Source organism: Zingiber officinale, chromosome 2B (genome assembly GCF_018446385.1).
Source record: "Zingiber officinale cultivar Zhangliang chromosome 2B, Zo_v1.1, whole genome shotgun sequence".
Lineage (NCBI taxonomy): Eukaryota > Viridiplantae > Streptophyta > Magnoliopsida > Zingiberales > Zingiberaceae > Zingiber > Zingiber officinale.
Window position 1 is genome coordinate 87,742,734 of NC_055989.1, and position 27,994 is coordinate 87,770,727.

The window sequence follows — 27,994 nt, forward strand, 5'->3', positions numbered from 1 at the left end:
CAATCTCATAAAAATTTCCCACTAATCATGAAAATAAAACGAAAAATGCTCACGGAGGCTTATCCACAGAAAAAAAAAAAAAATCTCTACAATATACTGCAACTGAAATTCAACCATTAAATATCTAATTAAACGCTTGAAAAGCCTAACCGCTATACCATTACCAGGGGTAAGTGTATTCCATTTGAGTATACACAACCTTGAAGAACTCTAAGCACCTTGAAGAACTCTAAGCACCATGATCTTCAATATTTTCAGAACTCTTGAAGAAGCTTTGGGACTGCGAACCAGACATGCCATAGCTATCTCTGTCCAACAAAATCAAGCTATGTCAACCAACCCAATGAAGTGATTCAAGACAAGACCAATCCATCAATTATTCAAGCCTTTTTATTTTAATCGGAGATCAAGTTAGTCAACTAAGCCTTGTCACAGATGAGCAGAATGCTAAAGCAGAGACCATAAAAGAGTCATAAAGATCTTTTTTATCACTTGTCACCAGTGTCCACATATTTGAATTTTAAACCCAAAATGCATTTTACTCGACCACTCGTTTGCAACTATAAGCTTTCGAAGAAAATTGTCCACATCATCCAGTTCTTTGCAAGCAGAGCGGACTTCATTAGAATATCATCATCTACAACAGAGGGCCTCAAGTTTGGTGCATCAGCAACTTTTAGGCACTCGGAACTCAAAGCTGGACTGTCCACCTAATCAGGAAATGAAGTGAACTACTAAACCACAGCATAAGATTATTGTCGTATGATAAAATGGTTATCTAAACCACACGAATCAAACAATCACTAAGAGGAAACTTAAAGCCTTTAGCAGATTGAAATTGCATCTTAACAGCACTGGTGAATGATAACCAAACCAAAATGTGTTTATACAAATACCAAATTTAGATAGGATAGAAAAATAGGAGCTTTCTTATGCAATGTGCAATGTGAATGTTTATCATAAATACATCAGAATGCACAACATCCATATCTCAAATTAGCTTGTCACATGAGCCAATTGGGATAAAAATTGTGTTCATGATAAACTGAATCCCCATAAGTATGTAAATGCTTGTTACTGCTAATTTAACTCCACGGGAGTAAAAGTGAAAATCAATTTAGTCATTTTGGCTGAGAGATGGCAGACATTTACCCTGATGATCAAAGAAGAATATGAGACCGAATAATGAGAGGATATGTGCAACACCATCCGCTGCTCCAGCACTGAAATCCACAGATTTAATATTAGTCTGCATATTGAGGAGTGAGATAATTGATTAACAAACAGAAATGTACTAAAATGGGGGAGGCTGCAATAACCTACCACAGACAGAATTGGCCCTTGCTTGAACTTGTGGAAAGCAAATGCAAGGGGCTTTGGCTTTTCACCTGGCCCTCTAATGAAGCCCCTGATTTGACAATTAATTTAAATTCATTAGAAGAGATTGGTGTAGAAATCATAGCAATAATGCTCAGAGTAGAGAGGACTAACACTAACGAAGCAGAGACAAGAGGTGTTGTCCTAGTGTCATATATAGCAATCAAACCATTGTACATTTCATCGCCATCTTTGAATGACAGTGCTAAGCGTTCTCCTGAAGCATCCCAGGCCATCTTCTCAATGCCTCTGCAAAAGAGCGCCAGCGGAGCATTAACAGATGATAGGCCATTTACAGTTAATGATGATACAATGCTATACCTAAACACCAAAGAAAAGAACCACAGGAGAAGAGGTTGTAGTATGAGCTACTTGGAAAATTGCAAATTTCACCAAGATTGTATCATGGATCGAAGATTTCCTGTCATAGGTAGTTATTAAAATGAAAATAGCAAGTATTACCTGGCAGACAAACTGGCTAATTCTGGCATCTCCAATGGAACAAGGTGTGCAGCTGAGATTAATGACACAAGAACAGAAAGTTTCACATTAATGCTTATCAATCCACTAAATAGGAGATTATTTATGAATTACTGTAGAATTATACAGCAGCTGTGCAGATAGTAAAGAATTCCTAAATGGATATATTATATAAAAAAATCCATTACTTTCAAAAGCTTTCCAAAAAGATACAGAATCTCCCTGGAATGTTTAACAATAAATTACAAATATTGCCAAACACGTTCTGCAGTTGGCTAATAACTTAGTAGCTAGGAGTATAGTGTGAAGGTTCTCCAAATTCATCCTTCACAGGTCTGAAATTTTCAGAAACTGCACACACCCTAACACTGGTCAATTTTCTAAATTCTATCTAGTTGTAAATATTGGCGTCAGTCTCACCTAGTACAGACAAGGCAGGCATCTATATTGCTCGAACAGCTACATCAATACTCGGACACTTCACATGTACTCATGTTGGTCATCTGACACTTTGGAACTAACACTATTTGTTGGATACGGACAATTCCATATGCATGCACTATTAGAAAATAGGGCATTGGATAACTAGAACCTTAGCTGTGAATACTCCTACCAAGTCAAAGTGACATAGATCAGACAATGGAAGGCTGGTTTTGAGAGCCATGAAAGTTTAAAAGATAAAGATAGGTATACTCTGCCTATGCCAACCTATTCGACCTCTTGTTCACTGTCGTAACAATGTGCATTGCCCGTATTCAGCAATATCTGTGATAATCTAAATCCATTGAGCCTTTTAATGAATTTTGAAAACAAACAGCCCATTTCTCATCATCTTCCTATTCTAGTCTTCTTTCTTTCTTTCTTTCTTTTTCTCTTCCTCTCCCTCTTCCTGAACTTCTGGCACAGCAGGTCAGTGCTGATTATATCGTAAATTAGTATGCATCAGAACTAAAGCAGTACCAGTTAGATAAGGGATGGCAACTAGTACAGGTATTTTAAACCTTGCATGAGTCATGAATCAGTGTTCCTCTTTGGGTACTTGAACAAGCCACCATATTCATTGTTTTGCTCCTAAGGTAAGTTTCACTGAATTACGGGTGAGTTTGCTGCAACAGAAAGATAGGAGGGGATGGGGTGGAGATGGGAAAGTTACACAAAATATGCATGAATGACGAAACTCCATGCATAATCTGTGAGCCTTTTCCTCTCCCTCCCCCCTAAATTCCCACCCTAGTATACCCAGCGTAAGAGCAATAACCCAAAGTAAACTTCTAATTAGAATTTAAGATGCCCTTCTACAAGCATCCAATGAAAATAATTTATTTACTGAAATAATGCTTTGCTTGAAATTTATTTATAAATAGAGTAATATTCTCAAAATGTACTCCAGTATGACATTATTTGGCTCTTGAATGAACACCAACGACAAAGAAATATCCCTCCATATCAATTAGATAAAGAAATTTCCAATGTGTCAGCGAAGTGAACTTCCTAATATTTTTAGCTTAAAGAAGAGCAACCTATTATTCCCAATACCCAGAAGATCAACAGCATAAACAGCAAGAGTAACAACCTAGATGAGCCATCTAAAGAGATGATAAGTTTTAATCTAGATAACACAACATAGTCTTGAATAGCTTAGTCAACCCATAAGAGGTATGTTGAATAAAAAACCTTACATCATATTGACTTATAAAACACAAGAACATACAAAAATAACCTAGTCAACAACAGAACTAATTCCACTAGTTGGTACAGCCAAGAAAGACTATAGATGTTGGCAATAAGCTAGGATTCAAATGAGAAGCAGGTAACGTACCCAAAGAAGGCGGCTTTGATGCAAAGTGAATTGCACCTAAGGTTACAGATTCAGAGAAGGAAATTAATATCATTCGTCCTTCAGGATCCCATGCAACTCCCTAAAGATTTAACAAACAACAGAGATGTAGGTTTGCTTAAGAATTGGTTTTTAGCCATCGGATGAAGGAGAATTATAAAGAAATAAAAAATAATCAGCTTATTTTTTTTCCAAAAAATTGAAGTGGCTATATGCAGAATGCATTTGGATAAAAAAAATGCCATCCCATAAAATCATACTACTTCTCTGCTACTTTCAGCAAGCTTTTCAAATAGGATAAATACAGTAGAATAATCAACAATCTGTTTAAAGACAGAGGACATTGTTAGTCAAATTACTTACTGTGACATATCCAGTGGTTGAAGACCAAGGTTCAGATGTCCAAGTAATCGTCTCCCAAAGGTAGAAAGTTCCATCACTGCATTGAGAGAACAAGTAAAAATACATTGATGCAAATGTCAATACTTAAAATAATATCATTATATCATCATTAGCTGTAAATGTCAACACTGAAAATCATATGTTTATATTTGATGTGCATATATGAATGCTACAAATTACAAAAGTCTTTTTGTTTTGAACTAAGAATAGTTTATATTATCAATAAAGCACAATTTTACAACATTTCTTTCTTTGATTTAGGATGAAAGGATTTGCACACTTTTTAAAGCCTTCAAGATTGATGCTGCTGCTACTTTTATGACAGACTAGTAAAATTTAACAGACTAGTAAAATTTAAATCACAGTTAATTAATCTAATCAATTTTAATTATTTAAACTAAATAATATTTTATACTATTAATTAAATAAATAATTGTTAGTAAAAATGGAAATAATTAAATACTTCTTAAAGTTATAAATAATTTAAATGCAATTAATTATTTTAATTAGATTACTGGGGTACAAGGATCAGGAGAACTGTTTCACGCCTCCTCCCATAGTAACGACCATAGCAACAATAAATGCCGTTTGTCTTCCTGCTCAAGAATGCCTAAAGAACATAAAGAAAAACTGAAGACGAAGAGAGAACGTCACTTGTCCTCCTTGAGAACTCCTAAGAGTGGGCACCAACATCAACCTATCCACCTTTGGTTTATCTGCACGACCACCAAATCCCTCATTGGAGTTCTCTTCCTCTCAAAATCACAAGCAAGGCTCCATTCTAGATCTAGATCTACACATTTGAACATCGATACTCCTGTCATTTGAGAAATAGGAGAAATCATCAAAACAAATTGATTCAACTCCAATTCTACATCATCTCAACCAACTACTATCAATTAATCAAGATTTTTCTCCAATTTGACATTGACTGATCAACATTTCAGAAATTCAGGGGGGGTATCTAATTTCTAGCTCAAAATCAGATCAGCATTGATCAATCCAGATCATGATTCACCAAATTTGCCAACCATGAATGTAAAGTGGAAGCATTCTCGTTAGCCAAAGGCTTGGCCATAGGTTGCCAATTGAAGTGCCAACTAGTAAAATGTTGAGGTCACTCGAGAGGGAGGGGTGCCGACTCATGGGGGTAAAGGGAAGTAGATCAAGTTATGGGGGGTTTTCTCTTCTTAACTATTTTGTTTATTAATTTGTTTCAAGTATTGCTGATGGACAACTGATCAGAAATAAAATTATCATGCTTAACATAGCATGTCATGTCATCACTTAACAGGAAATGGATGATAAATCCAACAGTAGGAATTAGAGACATAAGCTTAAAAATAAAAAGGTGGGATAAAATTGGTAAAAAGTTTGTAGCTGTTAGGATATTTATAACAATTAACTCTAGATTATTAGGGAAAAATGACAAGGATGCATCTGGGCATACAGCTTAGCAGTTAGAAAATAGTCTCCACTTGGTGACCACTTCAGCATTGATAGTGGACCTAATCCACGTCGAATAGCAGTTCCTACACCTACACATGTGGATTTCAGAAACAGCAGAAATTAATTTAACTAAGACTGCAGCTATTATCAAGACAGATAACATCAAGAAAATAAAACTTGCTCAGCACACTGTGTATGACAAGCCTAAATTCACATTAGAAACACCGATCTAAGTCCTTTATGATAATATGATAACTGAAATTCCCATGAGAAAAAAAAGTAGTTGTGCCTAGCAGGAGAATGAAAATAGTTCGGACAAGCAATAACATCAATATTACTTGAATCACACGGAAAAAAAAACTAGTATTTGCAATACGTTCAAGAATTTATGCTAATACCAGTATACTACACCACTCAAAATAGACTGCAGCTGAGCATGCCACATGGTTACCAAGATCGCAGCTCAGCATGGATAATGCACCAAAATAAGTCTACACTATTAAATATCTAGTTCAGCTAAACCTGCATGCCAGTTTCCACTTAAAAGGCTAAGGACAGCACTCCATGAACCTGACGAAGTGTCATATTATTAGATTTTAAAATACAAATATCATTCAAAAAAGGTTTTGAAATTTCATTCTCAGCAAGATTTTGCCAGACCAGTAAGAAACCAGACTGGCTACGTACCAGATTGGCACAGCACCATACAATACTGTAAAAATGAACCAAGCAGAACACTCATGAGCAAGGCATTCCCAATGTAAAACAAAACATAGTGGTCCCCCTGTCTACAGTCAGTCATCTATTGGACCATTAAATATCATTTAAACCAAGGTCAAACAATTTTGTAAACTCTTGATTCATGGCCAAAATAAGTATTGTAAAAAGTGGAGAAAAAATTGAAGCTAGCATTAAATAAAGAAAGAAGTCCAGACACAAATTAGATTATGTAGATACTCATTGGATAGTTGCCCTGGCGATAGAACGGAAAATCCAATTATTATACAATTAATTTAAAACAAATGCATATCGTGCGATTCTTATATGCTCAACGATCATAAAAATAATGAAGACATGGTGCAATTTGCATGTAAGACTCAATCAGGTGGATTTAAACAATATAAATACATAATCACAAAAAAACAATAGACTGATAAGGTTTACCTTGAGAAACATCCCATACTGTGAATGATGAACTACCATATGAGGAAGAGGCCAGATATGTTCTATGATGTCAAGAATAAACCATCCAAAGATTACTATACTCAGGCAACTAAGTCAACCATTAAATGGTTGTACCATAGATGTAGATAGATGTAGTGTCAAGTACATTACAGAATCTTTGAATAGTTCTACATAAGTTGAAGTCTCAAATAGAACAGTTCTTATAATGAAGGAAATCTAATAAACAACAACATCAGTCAATGTTAGGTTCGAGTTTCGATAGTATAGAAAAGGATATCTCCCATTAGGGCTCCAAGAAAGTATGCTTGTTAGTTCACTGTTAGAGCTTTGGAGAAAATCTACCAGGATCCATCGAACTCCAGGACCTCCAGAAACACTGTTAACAGAAGAGGTAATTTCATATCGAACAGATGCTGAATTGCCAGGGAAAGAGGCAGACCAAATGCAGATTCCACCCCTGGAGAAGAAATGTTTGTACAAATTTAAATCTAATGGAGTAGGCAAATGGATTAAATGAAAATGCATTAGGAAACAAGAATGCGATACCTGCAACCAACAGCGAGCATCATGCCGCTGTTTGGCCTCCATTCAAGTGTTTTGATATCTCTTTGAAATTCACTGGTTAAAAAGCATGGATCTTTACCATCTGGTCACAAGAAGGTCATCTTTATGGAAGCATACAGATCAACCAATAGTAACATTTTAAAAAAAAAATAACTCTTGATTCTCAAATAATGGTCTCTAGAACTTGCCTGAATGTTCATAATCCTTTACAGTTACTTGATTTTGCCCAGAAACAAATGCTAGACAATGCCTTTTTGGATGCCAACTTACTCTTTGTGTATCAATGTCTGCCAGCATATTTAACTAATAACCAATAGAAAAAAGAAAACAAAGCAATATCAATTTTTGAAATAATTATATTTCACAGAGGATGTATTTGTATGGTAGAATAAAATTGTTTAGGATATATTCTATAATTGTCAAACAGCAAGATACACACAACTAATATTCATTTTTTTCTCCATATTTCTTGAAGGCCTTAGTTTATTATCTTAAAAACTACAATCAAAGTTCTATCAAAGAAAGAAACTATATTTTTGTAAGGGTTAATTGCAAGATCCCTGTCTAGTAAGGGCTCTAATGCCTCAGTGGATTAAAAATCACAAGGACACCACATGAACTGTAAATAAAATATGTTTGCATTGACATTATTTGATATTTCTATTTTGTCAGAAAAAAAAACTGAATCATCTGAGCCCCCTTATTCCCAAATAAAACAGAAAATGAATATGAGCTTCCCTTTGAATATATAGTTGCACGTGATTGTTTACCAAATTATACTAAATATTGCCCTGACAAAAAATGTTCATTTTGCAGATAAAGAAAATTATACAAATCAGAGATACGGGCTAGATCACAAGGTGGGTTCAGACGAGTGGTTTCATCTAATAAAGACATATTAAACTACCAAAATACATTTTTGAGCAAGTTCAGAAGGTCATCCTATCTCTCTAGCTGAATTAAAACAACTTAGGATTTGTGAACACTGGACACAACTAACAGTAATAAAAGAAGAATCAAGAGTGTGAAAAAATTATCACTAAGTTGATGTATTATAAGAAAAGAATGAGAGCATTCCCTGAAGTTACTTTTCATGAGATTCTCACTTAACAATAAGACAGCATATGCTTGGTCTTGTTCTGATCCTTGCTTATTTAGTTTAAGTGGATGTTCATGTTTGTTCTTTGTATTGATCACATATCTGTGATTGGATTGCTAATAAGAAATTCAGAAAGAGGTAGTACCATTGTTGAGTATCTAACTTCATTTGGGAAGAAAATACGATTAGTGTACCCAGCCACAATTTCCTTCAAACGAGCAAAACCCCCTGTTGGAGCAGCATCACTTGGTTCCTGTCCTGCTACTTGCTCTACATTGGAGGCTTCGGGTTGGAAAGGAACCGGACTAAATATCACTCCCTAGCGAAAAGGAGGTTACAAAAGGTTACCAAATTCAGCCTCGTATAGCATCTAAACTTCATCAGAGTTGCAAAATGGTAAAGATAAGAGAGGGGAAAAAAAGAAAACTAATCAAGGATACTTCTATGATCTTAATCTTTTTCAGTGGCATATTTAACTTCAATCTTATGAGGTTGTTCCAAAAAACATGCAAAGAAAAATATCTATGTCATTAATATCCATAAGTTCTTATCAGCAAGTGAATCGGTAGTTTGAAAACAAAGGGAAAATAACTATATATTGAGGGTTGTTACTAGGAAAACTCACCAAAATTTTGCCATAAGTGTCCTTGGCCAGTTCATCCGAAAGACTCTCAGCAGTTACTATGAGAAGAAAAATAATAATAAAACGACCATAAAGCAGTTTCTATGAACAAAATTAAGTAGGCAAATAGAAATAAACGAAACCCCAAATCGAGAGAGGAGCGATGCGGGTTCCGTACTGATATCGCGGTTAATCTCACAGACAGTGACCACTCCTGGCTGCGGAAAACTCGGCATTCCGTGATTCGCTTGGGAATATATACACGCTAGAACGAGAAGGAAAATTTAAACGAAGAAAGCTCCCGCTCGAATTAGGGATCCGCTGAGGCCGCGACTGCTCCGTCGTAAGGCGTCGCGAGCAGAAGGAACCTAAGTAGGATCCTTCGGGAACAGCAACCGCCACCAGTGACCGGCTACGGTGGAGTTGGTCTGCTGAAGGTGTGCAGGAGGAGGAGGCGGCGGCTGATGGGTAGAACTCATCGCGGAGTAACACTCCGTCGAATAAATAGAGCGTCAAAAGAACAGCGTTCGAACGGCGAGCCAGACAGAGGTCGAGCCCGACTAATTTCTGAAAAGTTTATTAGTGAATTATTTTCAATTTTCTTTTTTTTATTTATTTTTAAATATATACATGGGTATATTTATTATCATTCACCTTTGACAAATCAACAGGTGTTGAAAAAACCTAAGTATTTATTATTTTTTGCTTAAATTTTTAAGATTTATTCATTGAAGAGTTTTCAGTTTTAATTTCTATTTTTTATATTTAGAAAAAATAAATAAAAAACTGCAACCAACATGATTAGTGAATTTAAAATTTATATTGAATTAATATTATTACACCTAATGACTTTTTAACAGAAATTTAATAGTTAAAATATTATTTTAATTAGATTATTATACAAATAAATAAAATCAAAATAATATAAAATTATTGTTATAGAAGATTCTATAATGTGTAGAAGATAACATCTAACTTCTGCATCGTATATACGATCATACACTATCGAATGATTATTGTAAAAATTAATAATTAATTTTTAGATGGTCGAATAATCAGGTAATATAAAAAATATTTTGGATAGATCATTTTATATGAGATACACATTTGACTTTAATAAAACATGAGATGTTCATCTGACGAAAACGTAAAGGGTGACGCTCATTTAACTTTTGCCCGACAAAATTACATCTTTTACCTTCCTTTTTAAATTAATTTATCCATCAATCTATTATTTTATCTATTTTATTTTTTTAAATATAAGTATTTAGCTCTTAGAATCCAATTAATTCTTGAAATGACTAATCTGATCCTATAAAAAAATTTTATCAATCATCAAAATAAATCGAGTAGACATAGGTTTAGATTATACTACTACTATTATTATTAGGCTTTTCTATTTATTAACTATTAAGGGCATATTAATCTTTTTCTTGTTCTTCCTATTTAACCTAACTATATAAACTTCTTATTGTGTAACATTGTATTATTAATGTATATAATAAAGCAAGCCCTAGTTTTCTCTCTTTTGATTTCTACATGGTATTAAAGCATTCATCTTCATGATTTTGATAGTTTGATTGAAGGACTGTTAATCACATCCACAACATTTGCAGATTGAACTGAGCCTTTTGATGTGTCCGTACAATTTTTCATCTGTACAGTTTTTTTTGTTCTGAGCCTTTTGATTGGGTTTCTTTTATTTTCACATCAACTTGGTTTTGTTTACTATTTGGTTATTCGTAAACATTGTTCATTCTGTCACTATTACTGATCATACAGACTATTCGCTTTAATTGATTAGTGTTCAACTAGATGGAAAAAAATTATTCGTATTAGGGATATGTTATAAAAAAATTCTTTTGGGAAAAATCTATATGAGGATATGTTTTAGGTGAGCAAGTTAAACCAACAGACAACAAAGCTACTGATTATACAAAATCGTTGGATGTTTGGGAGGTCAATAATGCAAAGATTATTATATGTATCAATAATTCTATTACACATTCCATTGATGCTTAGTTGGCCAAGTGTGAGACTACCAAAAAGGTTTTGAGATCAATTGATAAGATTATACACACGGTTTAACTTAATCAAACAATATCAATTAGAAACAGATATCTGTGCACTTCGGTAGAAATTTATGAATATCCAAGTTTTTTATTCTATCATGTCAAAACTATGAGACCAGTTGACACTCACAGAATCTTCAGAATTGCGAGCATTCCTAACTTATATCACTTATAGAGAAGAACAACGTTGGTCCAATTCTTGATGACTCTTCGTGATGATTTTAAAGGTTGCATGAGATAATTTTACATCATAGTCCTCTCTCTTCCGTTTATTCAATAGTACATGAATTGCTAGCTGAGGAGATTCACTTTAAGTCTCAGGTTGATAAGGGGACTATTGCACCATCTACGACATCTATTTTTGTCGCACCATATCGACCTCCACCTCATAACCAACATAAGTCTACTTCGAAGATTTCTAATGATGAGTGTTCTTATTGCAAAGACAATGGACGTTGGAAATCTCAATATCCGTTATTATTGAACAAAGGTAAATCACTACGACAGCAGAAATGACCACCGTAACAATAGTATCAGCAACAACAATCTCAACAGTCACCATTGTTGCATCAAAATGCTTCATGAAAATCTTGTAATCAACCACTTTACAAACACTACAATAAAAAATATCATAATTTTTAAAAGGTCATAATATTCCTATAGAAGTTAAAAATTATAAACGAGATGTTGAAACATGACCTAAATAAAAATGTCACAAATAAAAATTAGAAGATGAATGCCTTAAACGAAAAGATAATAAATTCACATTCAAAGGTACAACATATGATATTTTAAGTTGATCCAAAATATAGAGTCCTTCTTATCTACGGCTTGTCCTAATCAGCTTCTGAGATCGCAAGTTCTGAACATAACAAATTTTCTACCTTACCGTTTAATAAAAGTCTTTTTTTCCTTACTCTCCATTTGATCTTATACATCCTAATGTGTGAGGACCCACTTATATTTCTGCAAAAGGGGGTTAAGGTATTATGTTTCATTTATTAATAATTGCACTCGCTACTATTTAGTTTATTTTATAGAACGCGGGTATAATTATCTTACCATTTTTAATAACCTTAGAGTTCTTATGAAAACTCAACATTCTAATATCATAAATGCTTTCATTATGATTTGGGAGGTGAATACATTTTCAATGATTTTTCATGTTTACTTGCTTGTGATGATTCTATTCATCAAACCTCATGTACAAATACTCCTGAATAGAACGGTATAGTTGAATAAAAATATAGACATCTTGTTGAAACAACCGTTCATTTTTATTGTTTATCGATGTTTCTAGTGTCTCTTGGGGGAAAAGCAATTCTTACCGCTGTTCACATGATTAATAAAATTTTAACCTTACACAATTCAGGCTTATTATCTTTTAAAAAAATTGTATGAGCATGCTCCTGTCTATTCCTTTTTCTTTATTTTTAGTTGTACTTGTTGTTGGTGTAAGTTACACTAATAATCGAGTTTTGATATATAACAAATATGTTCAAGTTAGATGTATTGTTATCTAATCTCTTTACCGAGTATGTAGGAATTGATGAGTCTAGAGGACTTGACACTAGGTTGAAGTCCAAATGTGCGATTATAGTAGGAAGTCCATCTGGGTTTATGGGACCTGATAGTTGGCTAAAGCCCAATCGGGATGTTCGATTCCAGACCATTGGCTGAAGTCCAAATGTGTGATTCCGGTAGGAAAACTTGGTGGGTCAATAGGCAAGTTAAGAGACTGCAAATGGTAAGTGAGGTAAGTCACTAGAGGAGAGAGATCCAGTGAGGACGAGTTCCAGTAGAATTGTAGGTACTGGTTCAGCTTAGATCCATTTTGGAAGTCTAAGATGAGTCCATGATTAGATCTTGGTCCTGGTAAGAAAGGATCTAACTCATAAATAAACTGTTTGTGCATTTATTTTTCTAACTCTATGTTGTAAATACATACACAAATCTTCAAAAATAGATCTTTAAATTATACACGTGTGGCCACTCACAAAGTCTAATTCCGAGTCCGGAGTCAAAAGATATGGCCTCCGAAAGATTGCTGTGTCGAATCAATGATTGGAAGTGCCTCAAGTGGATAGAGTGAATCCAACTAGATCAAACAGGATCGGATCGAACCTAACCGAACCAAATCAGATCGAACCGAAACAATGGATAAGATCTGAATTATTTAATTAGTTTCCTTTATAGAATTATCCATAAGATCCAAAGTCAGAAAGTTTATCCCGAATTCAATGAATATAGTAAAAGCAGGTCAATCTATAAAAGGAGGTTAAATATCCAAGAAAAATATATCAATACTTCTATGTGATGCTTTCATCATTCGACTACCTTGACTACGTGCATATTGTTGTGCTGTAGCCACGTGACTGTTCTTCTACATTCAACTATTGCCGACAAACCAACACCAACATACGGATGCTTCAACTTCTACATCATTGTGTTGGTAAATTTTAATTTACAATTATTTGCTTTATTGCTTAGGAAAGTATAGGGTGTTACACTTTTCTCATAATATTCTTTGTACTCGATTACTCTACTGGAAGTTTACCGATAGAGGATTTTAGTGGATTACCTATCATAGGTCCGAGAGACTTGGGTCTTGGAGTAGAAGTCACCGAAGGCTTCGAACTAAGTAACTGATCATGTACTTTTGTTTTCTTACTTTGTTTTAATTCCGCTTTGTACTCATTTTTAAAATTGAAAAAAAATATTTAAAATACACGTGATTCCCCCCCCCCCCCCCCCTCTCATGTGCAATCGATCCTAACACTTGCTTCGTCCTTTATCCACATGTTGAGCATAATAAATTAGTCTCTCGATCTGCTCTGTGTGTCTTTTTGGGTTATAGTGTTGGTCAAAAAAGATATTGTTACTTTAATTCTATTGGTCAAAAATTATATATCTCTCGTCATGTTATATTTCTTGAGCATATTCCATTATTTTCTATTATGGCTAGTTCACATAATAGGATCAAGTCAAACATGTTTTGCATTAATCCTTTCAATATCGACACTGAGGAAGCTTCACCCACAACCTCTACCGGGGGCTTAACTGAATCTGGTACTTTGGTTCTGATATACCTACTCCACGTGCTCCTTCTTTTGCCACTACCTAGTCATCTCCTGAGATTGTGAATGATCATTCTCTCCATTGTTGTCAATCTACTTATGTTCATAAGTCTACTAAACTACCAGATTTTGCTTACTTTTGTTATTCTTGTTCTTTTGCTTTATTTGTTGCATCTATTTATTATCTTTCTGAGCTTGTATCCTATAAATAAGTTGTTCATAACCCACTTTGGCAGAATGCTATGGCTGAAGAACTAACTGCTCTATATCAAACTTATACATGACATTTGGTACCGTTACCACCAGGAAAACGCACCATTGGTTCTCATTGGATATATAAGATCAAAACTAAATCTGATGAATCTATCAAATGATACAAAACTCATCTTGTTACTAAAGGATATTCTCAAGAGTATGGCATAGCTTATGAAGAAATATTTGCCCCTATTACAACAATGACGATTATTCATACTTTGATTATTATTGCTTCTGTTTATAGATAGAGAATATCTCAAATGGATATCAAGAATGCATTTCTAAATAGTGATCTTCATGAAGAAGTTTATATTGGGACCTTGATACTCGACTAGAGGGGGAGAATAGTCGATCATCTAAATTGTCACTTCCTACATTCATCAGTATGCAGTAGAAATATAAAACAAAATACTAACAAAGAAGCTAAACCTTAAACAATACAAAGACAAGAAACAACACAATGACATGTTTATGCGATATGGTTCAGAGATTAGGGCTCCTACTCCACGGTTGTCCGTAAGATAGACGATCATGATCCATCAATGGATGACTCCTCAGAAAACTCTAGCTAGCTCAAGTAACTCCTTATGGGTAGAGAAATCTCACCATAATCTCGCACAAGGATGCTTGATCACACGAGAGCTTGGAAGACTCTAATAGGGGTTAATAATCGCTATTTTCGTCAACCTTAGCCAAGCACCCCAAGCTTTCTTAAATAGAGCTCTGGAGAAAACACCTAATTATGTTTCTCGTCACCAGATGACTGATAAAATCACCAGTCGACTGGTCCTTTGTAGAATTCGACCGTTACATGCCAACGACTCGATATCAGTCTATTGATGGAAGTATTAGTCGACTGCTACAGTAACTGCTATAGTGTCATTTTTATTATTTTCATAGTCGTCGGATACAGAAATATTCTGTGTCTTAGCCCAGTCAACTGATCCAGTTGTTAGCTGACTGGTCCAGTTGCTAGTCAACTAGTAAAACCCTAATCCTAGGGTTTTGACCAAGGTTCTAAAATTCGCTAGGCGCTAGTCGAGCGACAGACCAGCGCCTAGCGCCTAGGCCGCCTAGGCGGGGACTAGGCGCCGTTAGGCGGATTCCTCGGTATCGCTTGTTTTATGTGGATTGTGGACAATATCATATGCAAATCTAAATGTTGTCTTAAACAATTTCATAGCAATAGAGATCTAACTATATATGATGAAATAAATGCATACTTTCCAATACCAAAAAATGAAAAACTATAAAAGAAAACTAATAGTTTTGTGCAAAGAAAATATACTAGACTCAGTAAATACGAGTAAAAGAAACAGTTGAATAGTAGAACATGCAGTAAGTTATCATAATCATGTAGTAAACAGTAGAATAATTTTAAAACCTTGCTATAAGGTAAAACAACTTTAGTGGTGGAAAACATTATAAAATAGTAGCAATAGTTCAATTCAAGATTACATCATTATGAACCAGTAACCACTAAATAAAATATAATTGTTGAATAACATAAATCGTGTCTTAACAAAATGAGTTCAAAATTACACAACTAATAATATCTCATAGACTCATATTTATTCTACTTCTTCTTCTCCATACTTTTCAATAACTTGTTCTTCATCGGACACAAACTCAATATCATTATTGTGATCCTCCTCCTCTTCTTCAGATGCAAAATCATCTTCATGAAGTTCTCTCACTCTAGAGCTTCTTCAGGGTTGTAGATTTTCATCTGCTCCACTTGCTTCATCAACCATTTGCCAAGTGAGCTCGGAACCTAGTTCAACTTCATCATCTTCCCCACCATCCACAATCCAACATTGTGCATTTGAAGCATCTTTTGCAAGAAGGACATCAACATTTCTTTCTTTTTCTCTTTTTTGTTTATTCAACAATCTAACATTAAATTGGACAAATACTAGATTGTTCAACCTGTTGGCATCCAACCTATTTATTTTCTTTGTATGAATCTAAAAAAAATAAAGAAAGTAAATATTATAGTTAATACCTAAATATAGAGTATAGATGTTAAAAATTATAGCTACTTTAATTAAAGACTGAAAGTTTAAAACTTACTCCTTCAAATGTACTCCAATTTCTTTCACACCCAGATGAACTTGTAGTTAATTAAAGTATCCTCAATGTCACCCTTAGCAAGTTGGGTGTGTGAGCACCGTATGTACTCCACCATGCACATGGATCAAATATATCATCATTTTTTTCACATGCTTTTGCAGCCAATGTTTTTCTAAATAACCCAGTCTTATATTTGTATTTTGCAAATTCCTTATTAATAATTATATCTTGTAGATCTAACTCATTGGTATGCAAAATTTTCATGCATTCAAAAATCCTCATCGCGACCTCCTTATAAAGAGCAATAGAACGATCTTTATAGTAAAAATAGGGATTCAACAAAAAGGCAGTGGTATGCAATGGTGTATCAAGTCTATCTTTCATTTTTTGACTCAATAATGACTATGATAAGCTGATAATTTGATTCCACGTTATTCAGAGCCACCTTGATATCTTCTTTAGTTTGAAGAAGTTCTCCATATAGAAACCCCATTGATGGCTTTCTATCTCCATCTACCAATCGAAGAACTCTTACCAAAGGAGCAAATATTTTCAAATAAAGTGTCACACCATTCCAAAAACTCATGTTCATCACTGTAGAGTAAGCCAATTTTCCTTTATTTGTTTTCGACCATTTACATTTCTCCCACATATCACTTGTAAACATGACCCTTAAACTAGCTTTTTTCAATCAAACTTTGCAATGTGAGGAAATTTGATGCAAATCTGGTAACTCCTGGTCGGACTATATCTCTCTTCTTCGTGAAACTTCTCATCAATGATAAAGTCTTATGGTGAGTATGGAAGAAAATGATAAAAGATTTGGCTTGCTCAATAACCTGTTTATATCGTGGAAGTTTGCCAATACTTTCAAACATGAGATTAACCGTATGAGTTGCATATGAACTCCAAAAAATCCTAGGTCGCTTTTCTCTCATCAATTTAGCTGCAGCCATATTGTTGGTGGCATTGTCTGTTATAATTTGAACAATATTCTGAGCTCCTACTTGTTCAACACACTTGTCAACATGCTCAAAAATAAGTTCAGCTATATGTGTTTTGTCTGAAGACTCTTTAGACTTTAAAAATGTAGTACCCTCCTTGCAATTAACATACAAATTTAATATACTTCTTCTTTTTCTATCACTCCATGCATCTGTCATGATCGAGCACCCATTCTTTGCTCATTCTTCTTCATGTTTCTTTAGTAATTGTTTTGTTCTTTCAACTTCGGCTTTCAACAGTGGCTCCCTAAGTTGATATTGAGTTGGAGGCTTGAATCCTGCTCCAAATTAACCCACTGCCTTCATTAGTTGCTTAAAGCTATCATTATCAACAACATTGAATGAGATTCCATTTTCATAAACCTATCTCCCAACATATTGTTGAACTTGTTGAGCTCTCTCTTTGAAAAGAGCTTCATTTATATTTTTTTGGCGAATCACTTTACTCCCACTTGAAGTTACATTTTCTAGAGCAATTACTGATGCATATCTATCCATGGGGTCAAGTGGAAGAGGTTTTTTAATTCCATCCATCCCTTCAATTTCAAGATTTTCTTCTTCGTCTAGAAAAATAGTCATCTCTGCTCTACAACTTTGTTCTTCCATTATTTTGTTCTTCTTTCTATTTCTCCCGTCTAAAATAGCATGTTTGCACTTATTTTTGTCTTCTTGAGATGATTTTCGACAACCAGATACATTTTCAGGTATATTTCCAATGTACTCCTTGATCCTATACACTCCCCCCGACATTGTTTTTCCACATAACTTGCATTTAATTTTGTCGAGGTTCTTAGAATCAATCAATATCTCAAACTCTCATCCGATGTCATTTAACTTTCTTCTAAGAATCCCGGATTCAGGTTGAGTGGCAGACGCTGTCGAAGATTGATTGCTTGCCATTATAATAATAGATAACCTAAAAAAATGATATATAACAACATAATATGATAATAAAATTAAATTATACCATACGATACAAAATATAATATTAATAAGTCTGAGATTTTTTTTATACATTTTAATCTAATTAATAAAATTTATTAGATATTTATTTAAAAAATATATATTTTAAATATATTTTTTTACATTTTTAAATCTGTTTTATATAAATTAATAATATTTATTAGAATTTTTAAAATTAATATAAATCTGATTATTATAAATTAATAATATTTATATAAATCTGATTAATATAAATTAATAATATTTATTAGAATTTTTTAAATTTTAATATAATTTTAATATTTATAAATCTGATTAATATAAATTAATAATATATATATATTTAAAAATCTGATTTATATAAATTAATAATATTAATATGTATTAGAATTTTTAAAATTTTAAATATAATTTTTATATTTTTTAAATATGATAAATGATAATATTTATTAGAAATTTTTAAATTTTAAATATAATTTTTAAATCTGTTATCTAAATTAATAATATTTATTAAAAATTTAATTTTAAATATATTATTTATACATTTAAATCTGATTATATAAATTAATTATGTTTATTAGAATTTTATATATTTAAATTTATTTTATATAAATTAATAATATTTATTATAAAAATTAAAAAATTTAAATATGTATAATTGTGATAATTTAATTAGGCTTTATGAACCTTATTATTGAAATTATCCCGGTTAGAAATTGTTTTATTTTATTAATCCTAAAAAATAATTATGTACAGTAAAAACATGAGAAAACTCGCGGCGACGGTGCGGGCGCCTTGCAGGAGGCATCCAGCCCTGCCGGAAACGTCTCTGGCGCATCCGGCGAAGTCCGGCATTGCTTCCAACGGCACCGGTAGCATCGTGGAAAGCTTCCGGCGACGTTGGAAGCATCGCGATGCTACCAGCGCCCTGGAAGCAACGCCGGACTTCACCAGACACGTCGGACGCGTCCGTCGACGCTTCTAGCGGCGCTGGACACCCCGCGACACGTTTGGCGCCACCGGAGAGTTGCCGCGATGACGAAGTATGAGGAGAAACAAAAAAAAAATAATAGAAACAAAACAAGTTAAGAGAAACAAAATAAAAACTTACCGGAAGTGACGAAGCCGAAGCCGAAGCCGCGATGAGAGAAGACGAAAGTCGGCGATGAGAGAAGTCGAAGAGCCTTGTGCAAATTAGGATTTAGTATCAAAAGCCTAAAACTATGCCAAAAATATCGTGGTCTGCCAAACCCACCTAAGCCCGTGAGGGTCGCTGAAGCCCAGTGAGGGTCGCCGAGGACCGCCTTGGCGGCCCAGCCGCCTAGGTCAGCCGCTTGGCTGGTTTCCAGCACAGTTTGCCGTCGCACATTGCCTAGGCGGCCGCGTAGGGCGATATTTTGAACATTGGTTTTGACCCCTCGAGTACATTCACTCAGCACTCGTTCTTCCCCGACCAACCTAGCCTCCTCCATCAACGTTACGTCCCTTAGATGTCTCCCCATCCTTCAAGCCTTGTCTTTTGGAGCTTCCTTTGGCCTTGTCCTAGTTGTCAGGTCTTTCTTTGCCAAGGGGCTCCTCACTGTCGAGACTTTGACCATTGCTAAGTCACACTTGAACTTACGTTACCAAGACTACATACTTGGACTTACACTGTCAAGACTCCTCTTGGACTTTTCTCTTTTGCCAAGATTACACTTGGACCTTTCTTGTTGTACCCGTATCCTGCACACTCACAATGCATATGAAATATAGAAATAAACCTAACTTAAACCTTTTCCCAAACATCAACACCTAGGGAACCTATATTGCTCGAACAATCTCCCTTTTTTTGATGTTTAACAACCCGTTTAAGTTAGGGAAATATAAATGTAATAACAATGTAAATAAACATGCATATCTACTCATGCATAAGTCATGGAACCAAACCCTAAGCTCTCCCTTCACCTAAGATCCCCTTCGAGTTAGAATTTCCAACAAAGTTAAACTTCTCCCTATTTGCCAATAAGTGAGCAATTGCTACCCTTTCACCTAAGTTCCCCCTTGAGCTAGGTTTTCTTGTAAGGGTGTGTAGGTTTCCCACTTAAACTCAACACTTTTCTCCCTTTTCCATACATAAAAAAGAGATCCAACAATATCTCAATTATTGGACTCTTTTATCTCTAATAATCATAAACATCATGTATCTCATCATCCTTTTGGTCGTTTCCTATTGCTAAAACACATTTTTAGACTATATCAGTCGACTGCCATTAACCCCAGTCGACTACCCTCTTCAAAACAAGCTCACAGAGATATTCTATGCTCATGGACAGTGTTACCAGTTGACTGGTAATTGTATCAGTTGATTGATACACTATTTTAGCCAAAAATAGTATTTTTGACCAAACTTCTACACTAGAAATTTCACATACCTCTAAAAATTCTTAAATTTTATGGAGAGGTCTATTTTATCACTATCTACTTGGAAAAATATATATAAAAATATATTTATCATAGGTCTAAAATTGACACAAAATCCAAAACTATCTAATGGTTTAAATGAACTTTGACCTAAAGTTCTAATTTTAACTTCCTTTTGATATATTTGTCCATACTAAACCATAATGCATTCCTAGCATTAGTTTATATGACATCTATATATCAAAAATTAATTTTCATGTAATATGAAGTCAAATCATATTTTCATGCATGAAACTCAACCGAATTGTACCAATTCCTTGAATTTGAGACTCAAGTCCGTTTCCAAATCACTTTGGCATATTGCATGACCCATCTTAAGTCCCAAGCATGGTCCACTTGAGATTCATTACCATATGTCCCAAAGACTCTTTGAACTTACCCTAGAGCTTTTATCCTTAGTCACCTCCCTAGGTGACTCATTCACTCGGTGCACCTCGGGTGACATTTGGCCTACAAACTTAACTTTCTTAACCTTAGATAATTTATCCTTAGTTAAATTATTTTTGTCCTTAACCTTGGACACCTCATCCTTTCTATAATTATATACAACCCTAACATATTTCTTCTTATTGGCCTTGGATGATTCTCCTTTGCTATTAGTCACTTATCCTTGTCATTGTCATGTGTCACCCTATCACTTGGCCTCTTTTTGGCCTTGGAGGGACTCAATTTGTCATTTTTGGACCTTTGACCATCCAAACACATATCAAATCCTCTAGGTCCAATAATGAACCTATCTAGGGCTTTTTCAAACTCCTCAAGCATTGACTTTAAGACTTGATTTTTCAATTCTAAGGTTCTAACCTTAAAATCACCATGTCCACCTTGGACATTCCTAGACTTATCCACTTTTCTAGGCATATGTCTCCTCTTCTTGGGATTAATGTTTTGATCATTTACTACCTTCTTCCCCTTAAACATGGTAGTTTGAGTTTTGTTAGGTCTAACCTTAGATTTTGATATCCTAGAGTTATTTGTCGTGTTAACTCTATTCTTATCATTATACCTAAATTCATAATCATGCATGAGTACATAATTTTCATTATTCCTAATAAGCATGAATAAATTTGAACTTGGATTAAACTTTAAATTAAGAATTAACTTCCCTTTTACCTTTAGAGCTCCCCCTTGACTTAAACTTCTCTTCTTCTCCATTTTTTCAAGTGTGCCAATTTCTTAAGCTCTCTTCTCCTTGGGCACTTTGTATGGTAGTGATCTATCTCACCACACGTGAAGCACACTATGCGCTTCTTCTCCTTAATTTCATCCCTACAACCCATATTAGTTTTTAAAGTAACTTTACCGGGTTTAAAGTTTACCTTCTTTACCTTTTTGAGCGAAGGACATTACTCTTGTAGTGTCCCATCTCCCCACACTCAAAGTACTTGATGTGAGCTTTAGTGCTCTTCTCAGTGGGTGTGGTTGAAGGTTGAGCTTCTAAGATCTCCTTTTCCTTAGATTGCTCTTCTTCTTCTTCCGTCGAAGATGTGAACGATTCCACATCCTCCTCCCTTGAAGATGTGGATGACACTTCCTCATCTTCCTCCTCCTCCTTGAATGTTGAACACGTGTCAACATCCGATTGATCCTTCTCCTCTTAGATCAATGAGTCATTCTCCTTGAGCTCCTCCACATCTTGGAGTTTTGTAGGATTTTCATGGAATCCAATAATCTTTTTCCAAAGATTACTTGTGTTCTTGTAACTACCTACACTTAACAAAACATTAGGAGGCAATAAATTCAATAGAATTTTCGTTGCCTCCTTATCCACTTCCGATTACCTCCTTTGCTCCTTGGTCCAATACTGAGGCTAGAGGCATTTCCCTTTTTTGTCTATTGGAACTTCAAAAGGATCTTCCAATGTACTCCAATGGTCTCAATCCATTTGGAACCATGTCTCCAAGCACGACCTCCAATATTCGAAGTCTTCCTTCTCATATAGAGGTGGGATCTGGATATCCCATCCTAATGGTCCTTCTGACTTCATCTTCCTCTAGCGCTTTGCTCCCTCGATGATTAGTCCAATGAAGAGCGACCAAGTTCTGATACCAGTTGTTGGGACCTTGATGCATGCCCGACTAGAGGGGGTGAATAGCCGATTACCCAAATCGTTGCTTCCTACACTCGTTAGTATGCAACGAAAATATAAAATAAAATACTAACAAGGAAGCTAAACCCTAAACAATACAAAGACAAGAAACACAAACCCAATGATACGTTTATATAACGTGGTTCGGAGATTAGGGCTCATACTCCACGGTTGTTCGTAAGGTAGACGATCTTGATCCATCCGTAGATGACTCCCTGGAAAACTCTGGCTAGCTTAAGTAGCTCCTTATGGGTGGAGAAACCTCGCCACAACATCGCATAAGGACGCTTGATCACACAAGAGCTTGGAAGACTCTAATAAGAGTTAACTGCCTCTATTTTCATCAACTTTAGCTAAACACCCCGAGCTTTCTTAAATAGAGCTCGAGAGGAAACATCTAGCTATTTTTTTTGCAATCAGATGACTTGTAAAATCACCAGTCGACTGATCCTCTGTGGAATTTGACCGTTACATGTCAACGACTCAATACCAATCAGCTGATGGAAGTATCAGTCGATTGCTATGGTAACTACTTCAGTAACTGCTACAGTAATTACTACAGTGTTGTTTTACTATTTTCACAGTCGTTTGACACAAAATATTCTGTGCCCTGGCCCAATCAACCGGTCAAGTTGCCAATCAATTGGTAAAACACTAACCCTAGGGTTTTGACCTCCCGAGTTCATTCAATCAACACTCGTCCTTGCCCGACCAACCTAGACCTAACTTTTTAGCCTCCTCCATCATCCTCACATCCCTCGGATGCCTCCCCATCCTTCACGCCTTGCCTTCTGGAGCTTCTTTCAACCTTGTCTTAGTTGTCGAGTCATCCTTTGCTAAGAGACTCCTCACCTCCGAGACTTCAATCATTGTCAAGTCACACTTAGACTTATGTTGCCAAGACTACATACTTGGATTTACACCGCCAAGACTCCTTTTAGACTTTTCTCCTTTGCCAATATTACACTTGGACTTTTCATATTGTACCTGTATTCTGCACACTCACAATGCATATTGATGCGGCGATAAGGGAGAGTCCACCTGTCACGGGTCAGTTGACACAGTGTCAGTCAAAGTCAAGGCAGTTAACGTCGGAGCTTACGGAGAGAGACTCATGTTAGAGTGTATACTAAAAGCCTAGTTTTTTGTAAACATTTATTTTGAAATAAAGAATTACATTGGTCAAATGTCTACATTTATATACTAAGTGTAATTGTTTAATTAATTTATATTGTAGATAACATGGTGTGTGGTGCCACACACAGAAGATCATGTTATCGATTCCTTATAAATTATAAACAGTAGCTCACGACTAAGATGGAAAGGAACAAACCATTGGAATAGTCGTAGTGTAATTTGGTATTAGTTTATCTTAACTATAAAATTACACTAGTATACTCTGAGTATATTGAGCATGATCATTTAAGATAAGTTCTTTTTATACTGATTGCATAAAAGAACAAGACATTTGTTATTATGGAAGTGTGTGGTCTTAATCCTGATATAATAACAAGCACATATATCTAGTATTTATTTCTTTGACTTATCAAAGGGTGCGATTTAGTTCGATAAATCAATAGGCTCGATAAGTTGGAAAATGATATTATTTATAGTGTATGTTGTTGATTATAGAAGGAAACTGTGTCCTAGTAATCTAGGTAAATGATGTCCCCAAGAGGAGCTTATAGGGATTGTCATGTAAACCCTGCAGGTGGACTTAGTCTGACATGACGATAAGGTTGAGTGATACTACTCTTGGAGCTAGATATTAATTAAGTGAGTTGTCAGTAACTCATTTAATTAGTGGACATTCTATATCTTAAACATACGGGGACTAACACACTCATGATAAGAAGGAGCCAAAATATAATTTGGGATTGGTGCGGTAGTTCAATAATAATTATTTAGTGGTATGAATTATTATTGATGAAATTAAGTTGGATGTTCAGGGCTAACACGGAAAGCTTAATTTCATCGGGAGACCAAAAATAATTGCTCCTCTTGGTCCCTATCGTAGCCTCTTATTTATAAAGTATTATACCCACCTTCTTACCCACCTTAAGGTGGTCGGCCAAGCCTAGCTTGGAGCCCAAGCTAGGGTCGGCCAAACCAAGGTGAGTTGGTTTACTTAGGTGGTTGACCCTAGTTTGAACCCAAGCTAAGGTGGTGGCCGGCCACAATAAAAAATAAAAGGATTTTATTTTTAAAATCTTTTCTTATGTGGAAGCATGTTTTAAAAGAGAGTTTAAAATTTAAATCTTTCCTTTTATAGTTTTCTACAAAGGATTAAGAGAAAAGTTTGATATCTTTGCTTATTTGTAGTTAAAAGGAATATTTTAATTTTTGATAAAACTTTCCTTTTTTAACCATGCTCATGATTTAAAAGAGAGTTTTAAAAATTATAAATCTTTCCTTTTATAGCTTTCTACAAAAGATTAAGAGAAAGATTTGACATCATTCCTTATTTGTAGATTGAAAGAAAGATTTTAATTTTGGAGAAAACTTTCTTTTTTGTAATCATCCACATGTTTTAATAGAGAGATTTAATTTATAAAAGTTTCCTTTTATAACCAACCATGAAGGGAATTTTTAAAGAGAAATTTTATTTTAAAAATTTTCGGAAACAAATTAGGAAGTTTTAATTTTGTATTTACAACTTTCCTTATTTGGAGCTCAAGGTGGTGGCCGACCATTGAAGTTTAAAAAGGAAATTATTGTTTAAATTTTCCTTTTGTTGGCAAGGAGAATAAGGAAGTTTTTATTAAAACTTTTCTTATATGTCAAGACCAAGGAATATAAAAGAGAGGGTAGAGGTGTCTCACCTCATAACCTAACATCTATTATTCCCTCTCTTCTCTTCCTTGGTGTGGCTGACCCCTAGTCTTCCTTTTCTCTTTTTCTTTAGTGGCCGTTGGCACCCTCTCTTGGAGCTCTTGTGGTGGCCAGATTTTGTTTGGAGAAGAAGGAGAGAAAGGAGACTTTGTTCTAGAATCCCTTGGAGCTTGAAGGTTGGTGGTCGAAACTTGCAAGGAGAAAGGTGGTGGTGGTTCTCGTCTTGGTAGATCGTCGCTCACACGACGTCCAAGATAAGAAGAGGAATACGATAGAAGATCAAGAGGTTGTTGCTTACAAAGAAAGGTATAACTAGTAATTCTATTCCGTATCATACTAGTTTTCTTTGTATAGATTTTGAAATACCAAACACAAGAGGCATATGATTCTAGGTTTTGAATTTGTGATTCAAGTTTGCATTTTTTTTTTATTTTTTCGAACTTGTGATTCGATTGTTCCTTTTGGTTAAACCTAGGGTTACTATAAGGAAATTAAATATTAAATTTCGTTGAAAGGCTTTATCTAGGAAGTGGTGGATGCTCTCATACCCAAGAAGGCCTAGTGCCTCGCCATGTTTAACCTGGAAGCCAATCTCTGAAATTAATATTTAATTGAATTTGTAACATGGGTGGATTTGGATCAATAATGTTAAGTATCATTTGCGATCCAAGTATAAACTTCTAAGAACAGATAAATTAAATTTGGAATCGATAATGTTAAGTTCCACTTATGATTCCTAATTTAATTTCTAAAGAACACAATAGGTTGTTAGGAATGGTTCAGGACTTGTACAAAATTTTTTTACAGGGGAACCGGTACGATATTCCGAGTATTAACCAACAACTCAGTCAAAGGTGGTTGTCTGGCTAACCCGGTCGGCAAAGGAGTGGCCAAGCGGATCACCCTGCTAGTCAGACGAATGGGCATCATGGGCCAGACGGACGAATGGACAAACCCGTAGCTGATTATTTCAATCGGCAGGAAAATGGACCGCTCGGACAGTCCGTCTGGCGCAAGGAATGACATTACACAGGAGGAGACGAGAAAACAAAAGAGAACAATCATTAATTATGAAGAAGCCAAGGCAAAGAAAAACACTCCAGCTATCATTAATACACATAAGTCAAAACAAAGAAGCCTTTCTCTAGCAGTTAATATCATTAAATAAGGGCAAATGAACGATCACAAAGAAAGGTATAAAAGGGTATGTTAGGTATAAGGAAAGGCAAGATTTATCTATTTCTGGATTACTCATTCTCTCTTCCTGATTCTAACTTGAGTGTCGGAGGGCCAACGCCAAGGACCCCTTCCTTGATTTGGTTTTGTTTTGTAGGATTGAGGTCTTCATCCCGTTAGTAGTTACCCCATCCCCGGCTTTCTAGCTTCCCTCATTCAGACATGATCATTTTGGTGTCATTTGTGGAAACATAGCCGACATCCAAATAAGAAGATAGAAGATGCTGGATGACTCATAACAGTAACGCTGACGCAAGAGAATCTCGATGCACTAATACAAGTGTTGGTTAGTCCTAGGAAGATCGTACCGGTTCCACTGTACAAAAATTTTGTACAAATGTCAAACCTTTCCTAATAACCTATTGTGTTCTTTAGAAGTTAAATTAGGAATCGCAAATGGAACTTAACATTATTGATTCCAAATTTAACTTTTCTGTTCTTAATGGTTTAGACTTGGATCGCAAACGGAACTTAACACTATTGATCCAAATCCACCTATGTTATAAATTCAATTAAATATTAATTTCTAAAATTGGCTTCCAGGACTACATGGCGAGGCACATGGCCTTCTTGGGTATGGCAGCATCCACCACCGCCTAGACAAAGCCTTTTAAGGAAAGCTAATATTTAATTTCCTTATATAACTCTAAGTTTAACCAAAAGGAACAATCGAATCACAAATTCGAAAAATAAAAAAAAACACAATTTCAAAACAAATCCGAAAAACCAGAATCTAATGCCTCTTGTGTTTGGAATTCTTACAAAGATAAATAACTAGCATGATGCGAAAAATAATTACTAGTTATACCTTTCCTTTGTATGCTAATAACCTCGAGATCTTCTGCCGTATTCCTCACCTCGCCTTGGACGTCGTGTGGGCGATGATCCTCCAAGACGAACACCACCCGAAAAGCTTCTCCTCCTTCTAGTATTCGGCCA

General features: G+C 35.1%; 1 protein-coding gene across 1 annotated transcript; it reads right to left on the reverse strand.

Moving 5' to 3' along the window:
• Positions 1 to 366: 366 nt before the first annotated feature.
• LOC122046215 (aladin-like) lies at positions 367 to 9,543 on the reverse strand. Its single transcript, XM_042606794.1, has 15 exons — positions 9,194 to 9,543; positions 9,019 to 9,074; positions 8,539 to 8,712; positions 7,483 to 7,597; positions 7,277 to 7,376; positions 7,008 to 7,187; positions 6,710 to 6,768; positions 5,547 to 5,634; positions 4,058 to 4,133; positions 3,677 to 3,776; positions 1,840 to 1,891; positions 1,492 to 1,626; positions 1,324 to 1,408; positions 1,153 to 1,223; positions 367 to 710 (listed from the first exon to the last, which is right to left on the reverse strand). Exons 1-14 carry the CDS (start codon positions 9,249 to 9,251, stop codon positions 1,161 to 1,163), a joined length of 1,341 nt encoding a protein of 446 aa, XP_042462728.1. The 5' UTR covers positions 9,252 to 9,543; the 3' UTR covers positions 367 to 710; positions 1,153 to 1,160.
• Positions 9,544 to 27,994: the final 18,451 nt, after the last annotated feature.

Coding starts and splice junctions, on each gene's coding strand:
- LOC122046215 (XM_042606794.1), bottom strand. CDS start 9,251: ATGCCGAGTTTTCCGCAGCCAGGAGTGGTCACTGTCTGTGAGATTAAC. Junction 9,075..9,193: donor TGAGATTAACCGCGATATCA/GTACGGAACCCG, acceptor TTCTTCTCATAG/TAACTGCTGAGAGTCTTTCG. Junction 7,598..8,538: donor AAGTTAGATACTCAACAATG/GTACTACCTCTT, acceptor ATTGGTTATTAG/TTAAATATGCTGGCAGACAT.